Source organism: Mesoplodon densirostris, chromosome 1 (genome assembly GCF_025265405.1).
Source record: "Mesoplodon densirostris isolate mMesDen1 chromosome 1, mMesDen1 primary haplotype, whole genome shotgun sequence".
Taxonomy (NCBI): Eukaryota; Metazoa; Chordata; class Mammalia; order Artiodactyla; family Ziphiidae; genus Mesoplodon; species Mesoplodon densirostris.
In genome coordinates, this window is record NC_082661.1 from 119082048 (window position 1) to 119101092 (window position 19045).

Below are 19045 nucleotides of genomic sequence, written 5' to 3' on the forward strand. Positions count from 1 at the left end.
CTGCAAATGGCATTACTTCATTCTTTTTTTTTTTTTTTTTTTTGTGGTACGTGGGCCTCTCACTGTTGTGGCCTCTCCCATTGCAGAGCACAGGCTCTGGACGCACAGGCTCAGTGGCCATGGCTCACGGGCCCAGCTGCTCTGTGGCATGTGGGATCTTCCCGGACCGGGGCACGAACCCGTGTCCCCTGCATCGGCAGGCGGACTCTCAACCACTGCACCACCAGGGAAGCCCTATTTTTAGTTTTTTAAGGAACTTCCCTACTGTTCTCCATAGTGGCTGTACCAATTTATATTCCCACAAACAGTGCAGGAGGTTTTCCTGAGAAAAGTCATTTTCAAAAGCTGAGGAAAATGATAAGAGAAAGAAGGCAGATTAAGGAAGTCAAAGATCTGTCTTAATAGAGAAAATAAGTGCAGAAAATATTAATGAAAGATGAGGAGGAAAAATACTTTCTATGTCCGGAAAAAAGAAAGTCTCCTTTTCCCTTCATGATCTCTTCCTTGTCACTGCTAATTCCTTTACCAATGCTTATTGAGATCCTAAGTGCTAGATTCTAATGTTTGAAAATGCGCAAGATACAGTTGTTGGTCACCAGGAGCCCAATTCTCTGGTGGGATTGGCAGCCTAAGCAAAGAAATCAGCACGATAGTGTTGCCACACCGAAGTGAGGATGAGGAGGGAGAGAGAGAGCTGACATCTGCCTGGGAAAGTTGGAGGAGTTTTTACAGTGGAGGGCACATTTGAGCTAGGTTTTGATTGGTAAGTAAGTGTTCTCTGAACTTTCTGAAATAAATGAGCTAAACCTGCCTATAGTGTTAACAGTTTGAAACTCCTTATCAGTGATTTTCAATGGGGTGAAAAAGGTAGTCTTCACCTTGCATAGTGATGTGGGACCCTAAAAGCAACCTTGCAAGCTGAAACTGTGCAAAGCCCTTTTAGTGATCAATGGGAAAATGGAATGATATGCAACCTTTAAAAATTTTTGTCAAAAAATTTAAAAAATCTGGGGCTTCCCTGGTGGCGCAGTGGTTGAGAGTCCGCCTGCCGATGCAGGGGACACGGGTTCGTGCCCCGGTTTGGGAGGATCCCACATGCCGCGGAGCGGCTGGGTCCGTGCGCCGTGGCCGCTGAGCCTGCGCGTCCGGAGCCTGTGCTCCGCAGCGGGAGAGGCCACAGCAGTGAGAAGCCCGCGTACCACAAAAAAAAAAAAAAAAAAAAAAAAAAAAAATTTAAAAAATCTCTTTCTAACAGTCGTAAATGTATAGGAAAATGAAAAAACAGTAAAATTAATGTTTATTCAGAACACTATATTTAAACAGAAATATCGAGAATTAACGTGTTTCATTTCTTTGTAAAAAGCTTGTCAAGTTGCAACAGCGCTAGCTTTCTTTTTGTTGTATAACTTAAAGCAGCAGTCCCCAACCTTTTTGGCACCAGGGACCGGTTTCACGGAAGACAATTTTGCCACGGACTGGGAATGGGGGGGTGGTTTCGGGATGATTCAAGTGCATTACATTTATTGTGCACTTTATTTCTCTTATTATTATTATCTCTTATTTATCTTATTATATATTGTAATATATGATGAAATAATTATACAGCTCACCATAATGCAGAATCAGTGGGAGCCCTGAGCTTGTTTTCAGTTGCCACTCACTGTGAGGGTTTTGATATGAGTCTGCAAGCAATTGATATATTATGGTCTCTGTGCAGTCACACCTGTCTGCTAATGATAATCTGTGTTTGCGGCCACTCCCCAGTGCTAGCGTCACCCCCTCAGCTCCCCCTCAGATCATCAGGCATTAGATTCTCATAAGGAGCGTGCAACCTAGATCCCTCGCATGCGCAGTTCACAGTAGGGTTCGCACTCCTATGAGAATCTGATGCTGTGGCTGATCTGACAGGAGGCGGAGCTCAGGCGGTAATGCAAGCAATGGGGAGCGGCTGTAAATACAGATGAAGCTTTGCTCGCTCGCTCGCCCACCACTCACCACCTGCTGTGCGGCCTGGTTCCTAACAGGCCATGGACCAGTACTGGTCCATGGCCCGAGGGTTGGGGACCCCTGAGAGAGGTATGGAGAGAGCATCTTTTCTGTGCCTTGAATTGTCAGAATCGTAAGTCTGTATCAAATTCCAACATTTCATCTTTTGTACTTTGAAAGTTGTGAAATGTCTCCCAGAGTTTTTTTAATGTGAGTTATTGTGCTGGCATCATCTCCCCTGGGACATCGTCATCCTTTTTGTGACTACAGCTTTCATTTTTTAATTTCAATACCTTTGTCTTCACTAAGTTCCTCTGGCTGTGTATTCAGAGTCTCACACACAGCGACAGTCTCATTATTCCTGCTGTCACCTATTGATTTTTTTTAATTTAATTTAATTTATTTATTTTTGGCTGCATTGTGTCTTCGTTGCTGTGCAGGCTTTCTCTAGTTTTGGCGAGCAGGGGCTACTCTTCATTGCAGTGTGCAGGCGTCTCGTTGCGGTGGCTTCTCTTGTTGCAGAGCATGGGCTCCAGGTGTGTGGGCTTCAATAGTTGTGGTGCGTGGGCTTAGTACTTGTGGTGCGTGGGCTCAAGAGCGCAGGCTCAGTAGTTGTGGCGCACGGGCTTAGTTGCTCCACAGCATGTGGGATCTTCCCGGACCAGGGCTCGAAGCCGTGTCCCCTGCATCGGCAAGCGGATTCTTAACCACTGTGCCGCCAGGGAAGCCCTCAGCTATTGATTCTACGACATTGGATTCAAATTCCAATTCCAGCAGTATAACTTTTTATTTCTTTGCTGCACTTTCATCTTCATTGGCCAATTTTCACTTTGGGTTATCCATTTTCATGTCACTTGGTTTTATCACTGGAAGACAGGAAGTCAGCACAATTCCTTGCTTTGGTGTCTATGCATGAACTGATTACAGACGTCCCATGAGTAACCAGAGACAGACTTTGAAAGAAGCAACATGACTGATCACTGATCAACATGAGCATCTGTTATATATGAAGTGATTTGTGCGCTGGAGAGCTGGCAGTGGAATTTCTATTTGATGCAACTACTCACAATCACAATTAATAGAATTTGGTAACTGGAATGTAATATTGGGGAATTGGTGGTATTGAACTGAGCTGTGGTGACTAAAATCCATGCGTATCAAAACTTTGCAAAGCCAGGACTGTCTCTATGGATACCTTGAGTGGATTTTCCTGCCCTTTGTGGGAAGTACAGAATCTGTAGTGCTGGCCACTGAGTGCCAGTGTGGCCCTCATTTGTGTCACTGTGACAAGCAAAATGCTTCCCACATTCTCCATATGTGCTTGGGGTGGGGATAGGGTCACTCTGTCATTAGTTAATTGGAATGTTGAGGGACAGCCCCTCTGCTGCTGGTGAGCACTTCAGTGTTCATGGCAGAGTTCCGGAGCAATCTCCCCATGAGTATGTGGTGCCTTCCCTTCCTTCGTAAGCCAAGTGAGGCAAAAATTGCCCTTGCCTGGGGAGTCACGTGACTAATCGTCTAGTGGGGCTTTGCCACATGCCTATCTGCTGCTTAACCTCTTTGAATCCTGATTTCCTTATCTATAAAAAAAGGTTTACAAGATTATTGTGAGTACATGGCGAGTGTATGTGAACATCAGGCAAATGTGAGCAGTTGTTCTGACGATGAATAACCGAATCACTGAGATGCATTTCTTGGATTTAAAATGAAATATATCAGAGGCCTGTAATGTCTCAGCAAAATCAGTATCCTCAGCTTTTAGACACCCCCTCGTGTGAGAAGTTCACTACTTTCCCATCTCCACTTTTCAGTGTCTTCTAGTTGCTCTTTTCTCGCTTTGCTCCCCTCATGGTGAAGTCCAGCAAATTGACTCCTAATCCATCAGTATGTGAAGTACCTTGAAACAGCTTCCTCCCTGAAGATAGACCTTATTTCTCTGTTGGTACAAGGAAAATAGAGCACACAAGAGTTGGTTTCTTGGAGAAGCAGGCTGCAGATGGTGCCCAGCTGGTAGCCATTTTGAATGATGAATTTTCAGTAGTTTCGAGTATAAATGTCGAGCATTCTTTTCCTGGTCCAAGAATAAATATTTCAAGTAAAGTCAGCATAAATAGACTTGTTTCAGGTTGATCTGACACGCTGATTACTTACCTGTGGATTTTTAACTTTACGTCTGGATTGAAGAATTTGGTAAAATGAGCACATTAGTAGAATGTTGTTGGTTTGGCAAAGGTTTCCTTCATCTGTAAGATATTATCCTATAATTGCTGCAGACTTTTAGAATGTTGTAGTATAGTGAACATTCATAGATGTGTTCTCTTTCCACATGTTGTGCTAATCTGGAATTTGTTGGAGATGGAAAAAATCTACTATGACTTGAGCATTGAGGAATATAAATGGAAATTATTTTTATCATGGGTGAAACTACATGTGTAATTTAAGTTATGCTTGTTTATTTTATTCTAATTTTGGCAGGTTATTTAAGGACAGTGAAATTATTTAAATGATTCCATGTAAATCTGTGATAATTTTTTTCAATAGCTGATAGAAGTTTCTTCCAATCAAAAAAAAGCTTCTATATTCCAGCTTATATAAACATTACCCTCCTTTCCTTCTTTCCCTCCCTTACTCCACAGGAACTAAAACCAAAATAAGAATATATGCTTCCATGTTTATTAGGTACCTTTTTAATATAAGAAGCAGTGCTATTACTCTTTGATCAGGGAAACTACTCCCTGTTTATGAAAAGCAAATATGAATTAGAATGTTAAGATGGCTCTTTAGTTTCCAAAGCTATTATCAGCTTCTATCTTCATCATATTTTTCATGATGAAGTACCCTTTAAAGATAAACTATAAAAATAGGTATTCTTCCTAATATCCACAGTCTTAATTTTAATTGCTTCATATATTTCAAAATTGGTATTCTTAGGTCAAATACTCGTGTTAATATAAGTATTTGCAATTCATTATATCTGAGATTAGCATAAGAATTAGGTTACATTTTAATAATTAGTCCGCTGTAAGTAATGAGTACAGTAAGCCTAACAACAGAAATTTAAAAGTTATTTTTCAAATAATAATAATTATTATTTTTTGCGGTACACGGGCCTCTCACTGTTGTGGCCTCTCCTGTTGCAGAGCACAGGCTCCGGATGCGCAGGCTCAGCGGCCATGGCTCACGGGCCCAGCTGCTCTGCGGCATGTGGGATCTTCCCGGACCGGGGCACGAACCCGCGTCCCCTGCATCGGCAGGCGGACTCTCAACTACTGCGCCACCAGGGAAGTCCTTAAATAATTATATTTTTAGATGGACTCCTCCAAAATCTCCTCTCTCCTTATGACATGTAGAATTGCTGCCTATTATGAGAGTAGCTAAAGAAACCTAGCAGAAATTGGTAGGATTGAGAAGAGATTCTTTTGAGAGTGAAGCTGTCCAGAAGTTGACACTGACCTGTTTGAGATGCTTTAAACATACAGCATCCAGAATTATGAGTTAGAACAAGTCTTTAAAATATTCAAGGTATCATTTAATGTTTATTGAAAATGACTCAACATCAGATATTTGTTCTTCAAGCTTTCATTTTGTGAAGGTGGACGCCAGAACAATAATACAATTTAGGAAAAAAACACTAGCTGGAACTCACTCTAGGTTTCTTTTTTCCTAAGACCGAGGATAGTCATTTCCTTCTCAGAGGTTTTGTGGCTTTGTATACCTAGGCATTCCTAGCTTAACTGACATCAGGGTATTTATAGATTTTGTTTCACAGGGAAGCACTAGTTCATTTTAAGCATGTTTCCCAAATTTCAATTCAAATGTCACACAATTGAGGGACATCAACAACTTATTTTTTGGAGAGGGGTTGGTCAGTGTTAGCCACTTAATTGAATTATTTCTTGAATGCAAACTGAAGTTTTTGGACATCATCCTGATTTGCTTAAAAATTAGGGCATATCATGGGTTTCTGATAATTGATTTCATTGTGAAGTTTTACAGGAATTAATTGGATTGTGGGAAGTGTATATTATCCTTTTGAAAAGGTGTCAGTGTTTTCATACATTATAAGATCCACAGAATGAACTGCTCCAGTGTTCCTATTTCCATGCTTTTTAAAAAAATGTCACTTTAATTCTCACTTCTCTCTTAAACCTGTCTGGATTTTCTGAAGACAGTGAGAGATGGCCCGCAGCTCCTGTGACAGTCACTCCTGTTCATCTGCTTTCCCAACGTGCTGACCCTTCAGATGCACTAGGAGCTTGTTACATCCACAGCCCAGTCTACTCAGCGACTTTGACATGACTTGTGTCCACACCCAAGCTGTTGTTCAACTCAAGGACATGGCCTCTGTGAAAAGGAAAGTAAGCCTTTAGGTCAGGGTCATCTGGTAGCCCTGGGACATCTTTTTAAAAACATGTAGAATTCACCTGTGAGCTTTCTAGCTCTTTTTTTTTTTTTGCCTCTAGGAGAAATCCTAGCTTTATCTCTGACTTCCATTCATTAGCTGCTTTATTAAGGTTACAGCATCAAGAATTATGAGTTAAAACAAGTATTTAAAATATTTAAGGTGTGATTTGATGTTTATAGAACATGATTCAAAATTAGTAGTTTGTTGTTTAAGCTTTGGTTTTGTGAAGGTGGAAACAGGGGCCATAATAAGAGTAAAAAAAAAAACTCGATGGAACTCACTTTAGGATTTTTTTTTCTTTTTTTTGAGATGTAAGATAGTCATTTTTTTCCCAGAGGTTTTGTGGCTTCTTTAATTTCAGCCACAAGCTTCCTGACCTCACCTTTTCCAGTTCCCCTATCTACAATACTTGTCTTGATGACCATTTAGGACATCTTTTTAAGCATAACATGGTAGAGACAGAGCCTCGGACTTGCTGAGTGCCGTGGTTTCTGCCTTTGAACTCCCCGACCCCCACCCGTATCCTACTTCTACCAGGGGACACGCTTGTCAGCCCCCTGTTGCAGTAATTCGGCTTCAGTCCTGGGATTCCTGGAGCAGTCTCCACCCACACCCCCAGGAGAGAACTGCGCTTCCGCCGCCTCCTCCTGAGCATGCTCCCTACTGCTACTCTGATCTTCTGCTATTGCTGCTCCCGTAATTGGCTGAGGTGAAAACCAATGAACAGTGTGCAATGTCTGAGCTGTGGGAACTGACTTGGAGTCACCAGAGAGGCTGGTTTAAAAAGCTTCATTGATAACTTCCTGTGGGGAGTCTGACTGCCCGTGGGTAGTTACCGCGCTGGTTCTCAGAGTTTACCTGTAGCAGGTGATAGCCGAGCACAGGACCTGGCTGACTTTGTGTCGTGTCTTCAAGTCTCTACTGTGCATGCCCGTGTGCGGAGACTTGGGCAGCTGGAGAAAACGCGCGACAAGGTCCCTGGCTCGGCCGCGTGAGGGGGCTTCGAAGCGCCTCTGCTGCACTGAATCCCCCTCAGACCTCCAGGGTACCTGCTCTCCCTCCTTCTAGAACTCTCTACACACACACTCCTCTTCTGCCTTGGTCACTCTCTCCCCTCTTTCCCCAACTAGCCAACTTTTCCTTCTCCTTTAGGTCACAGTGTTAATAGGCATTTCCTTGAGATAACTTTTCTTGACAGTCCACTGCTGGGTTAGGATCCCTTCAGTACACTCTTGTTGCCCTTCCCCATTCTGCAGCTTGGCACCCAGTACCTAATGGTGGGTTAACTAGTATTCTCCTCGCTAGACCACGAGCTCCTGGAGGGCAGCCCAGTCTTGTTTGCTCTTGTATCCCTAGTGTCTAGGACAGTGCCTGGCCAGAGGTCATCAGTGTGGAATGAACACAACAACGGTATTACCAAGCAATCAATACGTGCCATGCTCTGTGCTTTGGGTTTTTCACATATTTTCTTCGTGAAGCACAACAACTCTGTGAGTCATTAATGGTACAGAGGAGAAAGTGAGGCTGCTGAAAGTAATTTGCCCAACATGATAGCTAGAAAGCGGCAGAGCTGGTCCTTGATTCTCGAGCCACCTGCCCTTCATGACTAGATTCAACACAGTGATGAGCGTATAAAGGGATCCCGGAGAAGGCATCCATGCAGAGCTCCATGTGGGGACTGCAGCAGAGCTCCATGTGGGGGCTGCAGCCTGGTGAATGACCTGTGAGGTTGGCCTTGGCTGGCCACAGTCAATGGAATTGCCTTTTTTTTTTTTCCCTAGTCATATGGGAAAGGTCAGCTCCAGGTGCCAAATTCCAATAACTAATAATTTTTTTTCTCTAAAAAATTTGACATTTATTGCAGCTCATTGGACTTTGCAGATCATGTGGTATAGAAGATAGAACTCTGGTTTTAGAATTAAGGATACTAAGCTTAGGATATTGTCTCTTCCTCTCAAAGACAGTGTGGATGTGGGTAGGTTGAATGTAATTTTTGGGGGCCCCATCACTTCACTACACAATAGAAACACTGGACTGGTGTGAGGTCTAGAGGGAGTGTGTGTAAAGCAGTCATTTCAACTTGATGGCTGTTACCTACTAATAGGATATTTTCTGTGGCAAATGATTTTCTGTTATGGAGCATCTGTTGGTGTTTATTTATTTATGGCTGCGTTGGGTCCTCTTTGCTGTGTATGGGCTTTCTCTAGTTGCGGTGAGCACGGGCTACTCTTCCTTGCCATGCACAGGCTTCTCATCACGGTGGCTTCTCTTGTTGTGGAGCATGGGCTCTAGGCACGTGGGCTTCAGTAGTTGTGGCACACGGGCTCAGTAGTTGTGGCACGTGGGCTTCAGTAGTTGTGGCACGTGGGCTCAGTAGTTGTGGCTCGCGGGCTCTAGAGCACAGGCTTAGTAGTTGTGGCTCACGGGCTTTGTTACTTCACGGCATGTGGGATCTTCCTGGACCACGAATCGAACCCGTGTCCCCTGCATTGGCAGGCGGATTCTTAACCACTGTGCCACCAGGGAAGTCCCTCTATTGCTGTTTAATAAAAAGAGATGATCATATTCATGGTGATTTCTGGGAAGCTCTCCAGATATTAAGATTTCAGGAAGTTATGTCTTCCAACCGTATTTGACAAGGAAGCTTCTTTATTAAGTCTTATAGTTATGGAACCTGATGTAATTTACTGGATTAAATGGCCAAATTATTTCATTCACAAAAAGTATATAGATTATTTTCTTTCTGCCTCCCCACCAATAGCATTATAAATAGTAAGATCTTAATTTCCCACTTTATCTCTTAAGGTGCCTGAGTCACCTTAGAGGAAAACGTGCCGTCAAGTTTTAGTCACTTTGAAGTTATGTGTACAGTAGCTGGAGCTAACAGGTGACAAAATGTGACTAATGATAAAGCCCTCCTAAATGGGCCTTCCTGCCCTCGTTTAGTGACTGATGAACTCATTCATAAATTTGCTTTAACTTGGCTTTCAGGACTTGAGTGACTTTGCAGGTTATATTTTGGGAAGCCCTTTACTAACCTTCCCCCGACCCCGACCTTTCGTGATAGGAGCGAGAGCCACCTCTGTGAGCTGGCCCTGTGCCAGCACCCACCCCACTGTCAGGTAGTTGCCTTTTTTGTCTGTCTGTGTCCCTGACTTGACTGTAAGCTCGTGAGCACCAGGAATTGTTTCTTATTCATTGCTATGGGTACTGGCACTTGGGGCACCTAGGGAGGCTTTTGACAAATATTTGTAGGTTCTTAAAACCAGTCAGTCTGCACAGATCCTAAAGCATGTTTTCAAATGTGTACATACACATTCTTTAAAGATAGAGGCCCTATATTCAGTACAGTATGGTGGTTAAAAGGACAGTTTTTGTCAGCAGTCGGGGGTTTTTATCCCCACTCTGCTGCTTCCCAGCTGTTTGAGGAATAAAGGAATCCACTTCCTAAGGGTGTTATGTAGGTTCATTTGCCCAAATAGATCTGCGCTTGCTGTGTGCAGGGTAGAGCGCTTTTATTTTGCAGAGACAAACTATAAACAAGTAAACACAGAAAACAGGGGAATTTCAGACTGTGGTAAGGGTTAGGAGGGAAGTGAACACAGTGAGCTGCTTGGGAGGGTGCCTGAGCCGGAGGGGGAGCTGGGGAAGGGGGGCAGCTGGGGCCCTGAGGGGGGTCCACTGGGCGCCTTCCTGGGAAGGCTGTATGGCCGCAGTCGAGGAAGTGGAGGGGGGTGATAATAATTTATTTTATTTTAAAATACGGATTTATGTGTCAACCCCAGTCTCCCAATGTATCCCTCCTCTCCCCTTTTCCCCTGGTACCCGTAAGTTTGTTTTCTACATCTGTGACTCTATTTCTGTTTCACAAATAAGTTCATTTGTACCTTTTTTTAAGATTCCACATAGAACTGACTTCATATGGTATTTGTCTTTCTCTATAGATAACTCATAAGGACCTGCTGTATAGCACGGGGAGCTCTATTCAGTATTCTGTAATGACCTACATGGGAAAAGAATCTAAAAATGAGTGGATATATGTATATGTATACCTGATTCACTTTGCTGTGTAGTAGAAATTAACATTGTTAATCAACTATACTCCAATAAAAACTAAAGATATGGATTTACAGTTAACTAAGCAATTTCATGGAGAAGACAATGAAACACATGAACAAGGACAGCAAAGATGGGAGGAGAAGGGGCAGGGGCCAGATCCGGAGAGCTGGGGCAAACAACCTCCAGGGCCAGGCCAGTCCCTTGACTTTGTAAAGACCTCACTTTTGTTTTTCAATTTTTTTTTTTTTTTTGCGGTATGTGGGCCTCTCACTGCTGTGACCACTCCCGTTGCGGAGCACAGGCTCCGGATGCGCAGGCTTAGCGGCCATGGCTCACAGGCCCAGCCGCTCCGCGGCATGTGGGATCTTCCCGGACCGGGGCACGAACCTGTGTCCCCTGCATCGGCAGGCAGACTCCCAACCACTGAGCCACCAGGGAAGGCCCTGTTTTTCAATTTTTAATAGAGATATGGGTGTAGGGAGCTATTTCTCTTAAGAAAAACACCAATGCAGGCACCATGATAAATGGCCAGTGAGTAATACAGACACAGTGATGAGAATGGTAAGTGGCTCCTGATCTCATTGTGGGAGACCCAGTGGGGGTTGGAGGGCAGCCCAGGGTCTCTTGACCCTGACTAAAGGGGGCATCTGGCCCTCAGTGCCAGCCAAGTGTTGCCATGTGGGAATGTGGGCTCCAGGTGCTAAATCTGCCATGTTTTCCAGAGAAACAGAAATGTCTCTGTGAAATTCCCAGATTTAAAAATGTTGGCTTACAGTTAAAAAAAACTTATGGCGGATTGCGTAAGAATCCATCTGTGGGCTGACAGGCCGAAACATCTGCTGCAAGCCCTTTGCTGCTGTGATAAAGGGGATTAAGTGAAGTATGATGCACGTTAACATGTTAACCATTTAGCCTTGTGCCCAGAACCTAACCAATACGGAGGTACTTTTTATTAATTGCGCTGTTCATGCATTTTATTGCCTTCACCATTAATTTGTTTAGTTACCTCTAAATCCATAAGTGGTAGTTGCTGTCATTTGCCTACTGATTTGTTCAGTTCTTTGCTTTTATTCAGTTGTTGGGTGAATTTTATATTCATGGTATGAAAGTAGACATTGAACTAGGCTAATTTAAGTGATAACAGTGGAGAAGAATGAAGGGTTAGCCTTTCTCGGTTACTCATTTTTCTCACATTTACTGTCGACTTCCTTTGCTCTGCAGACGCCTGAATCACTTGTTCTTGTGCTTCAGCACGTTTGGGTCTCAAGTCCTTCTGGCCAGCGTTAGGTGCGTGTAACTGCAAAAGAAGTGTGGCAAAAATGCCATCTTAGAGAGGCGAAGGATGATGGGACATGCAGCCTTATGACGTGATGTCCCGTTTAGAGGCTTTTCATCAGTTTTAATGAAACACAAATGTGTCCAAAGCAAGCTAATTTTTTTTTTCCCCAGAAAAAAAAAAGCTTCATTTAGGAAGGCCTAACCCACATCGTTTTGTATTACAAGGATCATGTTTGGTGTGTTTCAATCTGTTGGTGATTGTTTTATTCAGCACAAGCATCTCGGATGGTTTGGCAACAAGTTGGGTTAATTACTTGTTCATGTACTTTTTGGTTTCGTCTGTACGTTAGAATTCTGGAGCATCACAGAGAGGAATGCTGGGAGTAACAAAATATATGTGAATATTTCTAATAGATTAAAGGCTTATAAAAATGCATCTCTTTCCTTCCCCCAAGGTTTTTTTTTTTTGCATTGTTTTAAAAGGAGATCATTTTGTTGCATCAACATGAGGCTAAGGACTTGAAAATAATTTTTTTTCCAGGAAAAAAGTCTGTAAATACAAGTTCTTAATTGAATCAATAATTTTCTCTTAATTTTTGCTACAGATCATGGAGGAAACAAATACGCAGATTGCTTGGCCATCAAAACTGAAGATTGGCGCCAAATCCAAGAAAGGTAAATCCTGAGAGATGAAGAAATTTTTGGTAACGGAGACTGTGGAATTCCTGCAGGTTTCCTGGGGAGAAAAATCAACCTTTATCCCTATCATATTTGTCCCCAAATATTTGTTAAATAGCAATATTTGGGGAGGATTATCATAATGAAAAATAATGTACAACCTTTTATCCAACAACAGAATAATATTTTTAAGTATTCTGTTGTAATAGAAATGTTATTATAGAAAATATCGTGGCAACTTAACAATGTCAAGGATGACTATTCATTCGGTGGCTGTGAGTCATGGTCACTCTCTCCACGTGTAATAATGTGTTTTCAACACATAAACTCCCACTGTGTACACTTTAGGCTTCTTGTTTATGTACCAGATTTAACAGGTGATTATTTTCCCCTCCAATATGCTAGGAACTTAGATTTCCTTTTTTGACTGCTGCTTCTCCTCTTCGTCTGTTACACAGTGAAGGACACACTTGATTACTCTTTTAGGCCGAGCATTTCCCTTGTCTGGCCTTTCCTCTGCTTTAACCTAGAGGACACTCACTAATGTGTGGATGGTCAGAAAGGGAAATATAGGACCCTTATTTCTTCCAAAATTACATAGTATTTTCTAATGATCTACCAGTATATACTTTTATGGATAGCTTTTCTTTTTCAAGGATAACCTCAGTGTCAAGAAACTTTGTTGTGTATACTTCATTAAAAATGCATGTAGTCACTAGGAGATAATGGAAAACTATCACCAAGCAATTAAAAAAGCAGTGATTGTGTGAGCTGAGCGTTTTCTCTTGTGGTCTAGCTTTTTAGTTGTTGCTGTTGAGTTCTGTGTTTGCTGCCCCTTCTCCCTATGACTTTTATTGCTAAATGATACTAAACACCACAAGATTGGTCAATTTTCTTGTTTCTTTTCATCCAGATTGCCTTCTTTTAATCTCATTTTATTAGAGCTACTCATCACATGGAATGTAAATTATTTTGCAGTTCTTTTTTTTTTTTTTTTTTTTTTGCGGTATGCGGGCCTCTCACTGTTGTGGCCTCCCCCGTTGCGGAGCACAGGCTCCGGACGCGCAGGCTCCGGACGCGCAGGCTCAGCGGCCATGGCTCACGGGCCCAGCCGCTCCGCGGCATATGGGATCCTCCCAGACCGGGGCACGAACCCGTATCCCCTGCATCGGCAGGCGGACTCTCAACCACTTGCGCCACCAGGGAGGCCCTATTTTGCAGTTCTTGTTATGAGTGTGATTAACTGGATGACAGTGGACTGGAATTCCTACTAAAACTCTGATCTTGTTACTTTCTTATTTGTGACCATAGTGGCGAGGGAAAGTGAAGCTTATGTGCTAAACGGTGAATTTACAAGTGGAATTCACAACTTTATAGAAACCTTGCATTTGCTAAGTGCTATAGGATATATTCTCAATTAATCTTCAGTGTGTTGAGATGTTTTATACTCATTATGCAGAAGGAGAAACTGCTGTTAGTGGGCTATCTACCTATTTGGTTGTTTGCTGCCGTACAAAAATCCCTGGCCAGCCACTTGAGTAAATTGGAACTTGAACATGAACTGGAGCCTTTCCCTGTTGTCAGGTATTTTTACTTAAAGAATGACATGAGCTTCATTACTAGCTTAATAAAAATGTAATTTGATTGGTCCCTAAAGAAACCCCCCTAGGAAACATGAATATTAAAACAATCCCAGATAATTTTGGATGGCTTATTCTCTTGCATTATCCACGCTACGGTTTCCCCCCCACTATCAGGAGAAACTGAGAATTGATTAATTTTTTTAGTTTAAAATGTGGTTACAACTTTAGAGATGTTAGATAATACAGAGATGGATAGATTAAGATAATGTTTTAGTTTCCAGTCATTGACACATTAAACCCATTCAGAATGGCCAACTATATTCCACATTATGATTATATACTTTGCTTTGAAAATAAGAATATCTCAGCACTACATCTGAGGGCATTTAGCATAATTTCCATATGGTTAAAAGTTAACCTTTGGAATTGTGCCTAAGAATTGATCCCTCCAGGCCTTAGGTCTGCAGACATCATTTATTTTTTATTATTTATGAAGTGCTATAAATGTACACAGTACTGTATGATGAACAGAATGTGCCAGAAGAGAGAGGTGGAGCTCAAGGAAGAAAGAAAAAAATGAAAAGGTTTCCTCAGAGGAAATTACTGTTGAGAGTTGACTTGAGTTGCCCTTATTACTTGAAGACACAGCTGCTGAATCAGATCTTGACTAACATCCCTGATATGTGTATTCCTATATTATTTTCTAAATGGTCTAATTCAGAGATGAAGTTTGTTTGACTACAATTCATATTTAGTAAAAGTAAAATGAAGACGGCAGGGGGAATTCTAGAAGGTAATTATTTGCTCTTTCATCTGATCCTTTCTTATCTCTGAATGTTGTAGAGGGAAGAGTTGGTGGTCTTTATTTTAAGACGTCTTCATTCCAAACTATTATTATTCAATAGACCAAAGAATATAAAAGTATCTAGGGACTCATGCCATGTTTTGGATGATTATTCAATTCTAAATCCCATGGTGATGTGAAGGTTTAGAATATACAGATGATCCCTAGTGTGCCAGAGAGGCAATGCAGCCATCTGTTTGTGTTGTATTTCACCTTCTAGATTTATGATGCTTATTGGCTGAATATTTGAACCTAGACAAACATTTTTCATGGCTACTGTTACCATAGTCTGTCCCCTTCTTTACCTTACTGGAATTAGTCCTGTGTTTTTCAAATAAACTTCTAGTAGTCCTGTCCAAACTGTAATTTTTAAGTCATCAATCCTTTATCAGAGCAGCTGTGTGGCTCCTTTGGTTGATGTGCTGGTAGGATCCTGCCCGGCAGAAAGGCAAAAAGCCAACAGCCTGAATTTGACATCATTTAGAAACTTAAGATTCTTCTCTAGAGATTCTGGCTCAGCAAGTCTGGGGTGGGACTGGGAATCAATATATTTAACAAGTTCCCCTGGTGGTTGTTAAGGTTGAGTTTGGGAAACAAAAATCTCACCATCCGACATGGAAATACCATGATTTAGTCACTAAGGAGACCATGCGTCCAGAAAGCAATGGATGGATGATGACTGTGATTGAAAAAGAGGCAGAACTGTTTGAAGGTAAACTACTCCTGGAGTCTTCCTCTGCTCTCTTCCCCTATCTGCCCCTGCGATCAGGTTATATTCTGGTGCCCGGTTAAAATAAACGTTTCATCTTTGGTGGGTGGTGGGGGGAAACAGGCAGAATCCTTCAGCAGTCATTTCTCTTGGATACTGTCCATCTTGGTTTCTAAAGAACTGCACCTGTATGGATTCATTAGTCTTAAGTTTCTGTCATCTTTGCAATGAGTTAACGTGAATGAGTTTAGAACGATGGTAGCCTCATTGTTCAGTGCCTGTGTGAAATGTAATTTTGGGTAAAAGACCATCTGGTGTTTGTCCCCTCCCTCTACCCCTCTTCCGTGCCACCCTTCTCCCCCTTCCTTCTCCCCCCTCACCTTCCCTTTCCCTTTCTTCCATTCCCCTTTAACCATAGAGAATACACTGGAAAAAAGGTACTAGGAACATTGTCATTTAGTAAGCAGGGCAATTTGGGGAAGTGCACATTTTATGGTATAAACTCAGGGACTATAGAGTTTTTTAAAAAAATTCCCTAGTATTTGAAATTATCGGGAGATCGAATCCTTATTAGAGTCAAAAAGAACTAAGACTTTAAGATTCAGTATAATGGCATTTAAATAGGGAAGTCTAGGATTGTCTTAATGGGGGTCATGATGAAGAAAAATAAAGTAATACTTAGTGTTTCTTCTGTATAACATAAATTTATTTTGAGTGGAAGAAAATAAAACTTTCCAACTGTTGGAGTCAGAATACTAGAACATTCTGCTTTCCATAGAAAGACCTGAGGTTTGTACCTGTGAGAGCAGTATTTATGAATTAAGGTGGGGACTTCCCTGGTGGCCCAGTGGTTAAAACTCTGTGCTTCCAATGCAGGGGGCCTGGGTTCAATCCCTGATCAGGGAACTAGGTCCCGCATGCTGCAACTAAGACTCAGCGCAGCTAAATAAATAAGTAAATACTAAAAAAAAAAGAAGAAGGTGCTGGGAGTTCCTTGGTGGTCTAGTGGTTAGGATTCCAGGCTTTCACTGCTGCGGCCCAGGTTCAGTCCCTGAGATCAACTGAGATCAACAAGCTGCATGGTGTGGCCAAAAAAAAAAAAAGAAAAAAATTAAGGTGTATAATACTGTAAGAGCTTACTAACAGAATAACTTCAGGCACTCACTAAAATTTTGAATGTTTTTCTGAATCACAGCCTATTTTAAAGTAAATGCAGCTTTACTGAAGTACAAATAATATTTTGAACAAGTTTGACCATTTTGCCAAATACAAGCCCTGCCAAAGTTGCCTTAACAAGTAGATAAAAGTGATTGGTAATGAGAATTTATCACACTGGTATTATTGTGCTGATGCTCCGTGATGTTAGATGGAGTTTTTTCTCTCAAATAAGGTAAACATTTTTCTTACAGTCTTCTTCTTGCTCTTAATTTGCTCATCAGTCTCTTCCTTCTTAGACTGGCAAAGGTAAATGTGGCTAAAAATGTTTAAAGTTTCATGCCAAATTCCAAATAACTAAGGTCAGCGTTAATGAAGCTTTATTGTCTTTTGTTCTGGGAAGAGTTGTCCTGCACAGTTTAGTGATAGAAACCGTTGTCTGCAAGTGTTTCTCTTGCGACATTCGATGCCCCAAGACAGAGGGAATGAAAGGTGTTGACTGGGTTGCTTTGATGTATCCTGTTTTGGAAGCCATTTGGCACCAAGTTTGGCCATTCTCTTCCTCCTAGAGTAAACAAGAGGATCATCAAAATTCCATGAAGTTTTATTATTTTTGGTTGTCTTCCATCAGATCAAGCAATATCTAAGACAAAATCTTAGCATGAGAAAAATTGTAAACTTTTCACTTTATTTTTTCCAGAGGAAAATGTTTTGCTGAGTGTACTTAAACTTTTGTTGTGTGTTCACATTGGACTAGATAAGGATTTTAACGTGGTATTTATTGCTCAAAGGGCAGAGGGCAGAAAGGGGGCCTGGCATAGCATATGGACCACAGTATTTCCAGTGGTGGGTTGTGACCTATTAGTGTATCAAAAATTAATTTAGGGGTCTCAACCAGCATGTAAAAAAACCACTTCTAGATTAGAAAACATCAGAGTGTAAGAGTATTGTTTCATGAAACTTTTAGTCATATATGTCACTGTTAATATATACAAACAAATACACACATATATTACTAGGTCATGATGTAAAATGGGTGATAAAAGTCAAAGAACACTGTTCTACGCAGTTAGTTCCTCAAAGGGTAAAGAAAGGGTACATGCATTTTGTTCATCACCGTGTTTCTAGCACTGTAACCGGTATATAGTTGGCGATTGGTCCCTCAACTCAACCCAGTCGTGGGTAGAGTGGAACTATGAGTAGAGATGGGAATGTATATCACTAAGGTGTATTGTGTAGGGGAAAGATTTAGAATCACAGCCTTTACAGAGGAGTGGCATTCACTATTGAGAAAATTATTGACTAATAATTTTGGAAAGAAACTTAAGGAAAATGATCTGATGGTTGTCACCATGGGACCCTTGAATGAGTAAAACTCTGGTACTATTCTTAGTGGGTGTGTAAATGAGACTTAAGACGCAGCCTCCTGGTTGTCTTCCAGACCGGAACTGTTTTTTGTTTTTGTTTTTGTTTTTTTTTGCGGTACGCAGGCCTCTCACTGTTGTGGCCTCTCCTGTTGTGGAGCACAGGCTCTGGACGCGCAGGCTCAGCGGCCATGGCTCACAGGCTCAGCCGCTCCGCGGCATGTGGGATCTTCCCGGACCAGGGCACGAACCCGTGTCCCATGCATCAGCAGGCGGACTCTCAACCACTGTGCCACCAGGGAAGCCCCTAACAGACGTCTTTATCAAAAGATATCAGAGAGATTTCAGGAATGAGGAGTTACATTCTCTTTATATCTTGTTGCCAGAAATTACTCTTAAAGCAAATAAGTCTTGCCCGAAATAAAAATAAAACAAGAACACAGCATACGTATGTTTTTGGCTATTTGGTCTATGCAGAATTATATATTATCACTTTATGAAAATGGGCTCATTCTATACACACAAGCATTTTTGCAATTGGACTTTTCCTCTTAAAAACTAAGAGGATGTCTTCTGTGTAGGCACATAAATGGTAATATTCTTTTTTTGTAGCGGTATGAAATGCCATTGTGTGTATGTGGGGTATGGATATACCATAATGTGTTTTGACACATCTGTTTTTTTATTTTTTTATTTTTTTTTAAACTCAGAAGACACCCTTAGCTTTTATTATTGACATCAGATAATTTGTTATTATATCTTTTTAAGAATAACGTTTGAGTCAGAAATAATTATTTCCTGGTTGATCAGTATTTCACAGGCAAAGGTCTTCTTTATACTAGCTGAAGAAAACGCAAAGAATCTATGCCTGTTAGGAGGTTATTTTAATAATCATGTGGACTGCTGTTTTTTTTTAAAGGTGTTGAATTGATTTTTTTTAATTGAGGTGAAAATCACATAACATAAAACTAACCATTTTAAAGT

The 19045-nt window shown here is 41.5% G+C and overlaps 1 protein-coding gene across 4 annotated transcripts in view; it reads left to right on the forward strand.

The window, feature by feature from the left end:
* Nucleotides 1–19045, forward strand: part of BICC1 (BicC family RNA binding protein 1) — a 304425-nt gene that overhangs the window by 167868 nt on the left and 117512 nt on the right. For all 4 annotated transcript variants that reach the window (XM_060108607.1, XM_060108618.1, XM_060108598.1 and 1 more), the window contains one exon: nt 12334–12403. In XM_060108607.1, coding sequence (XP_059964590.1) covers nt 12334–12403 — 70 coding nt within the window. The remainder of the gene's footprint in view (nt 1–12333; nt 12404–19045) is intronic.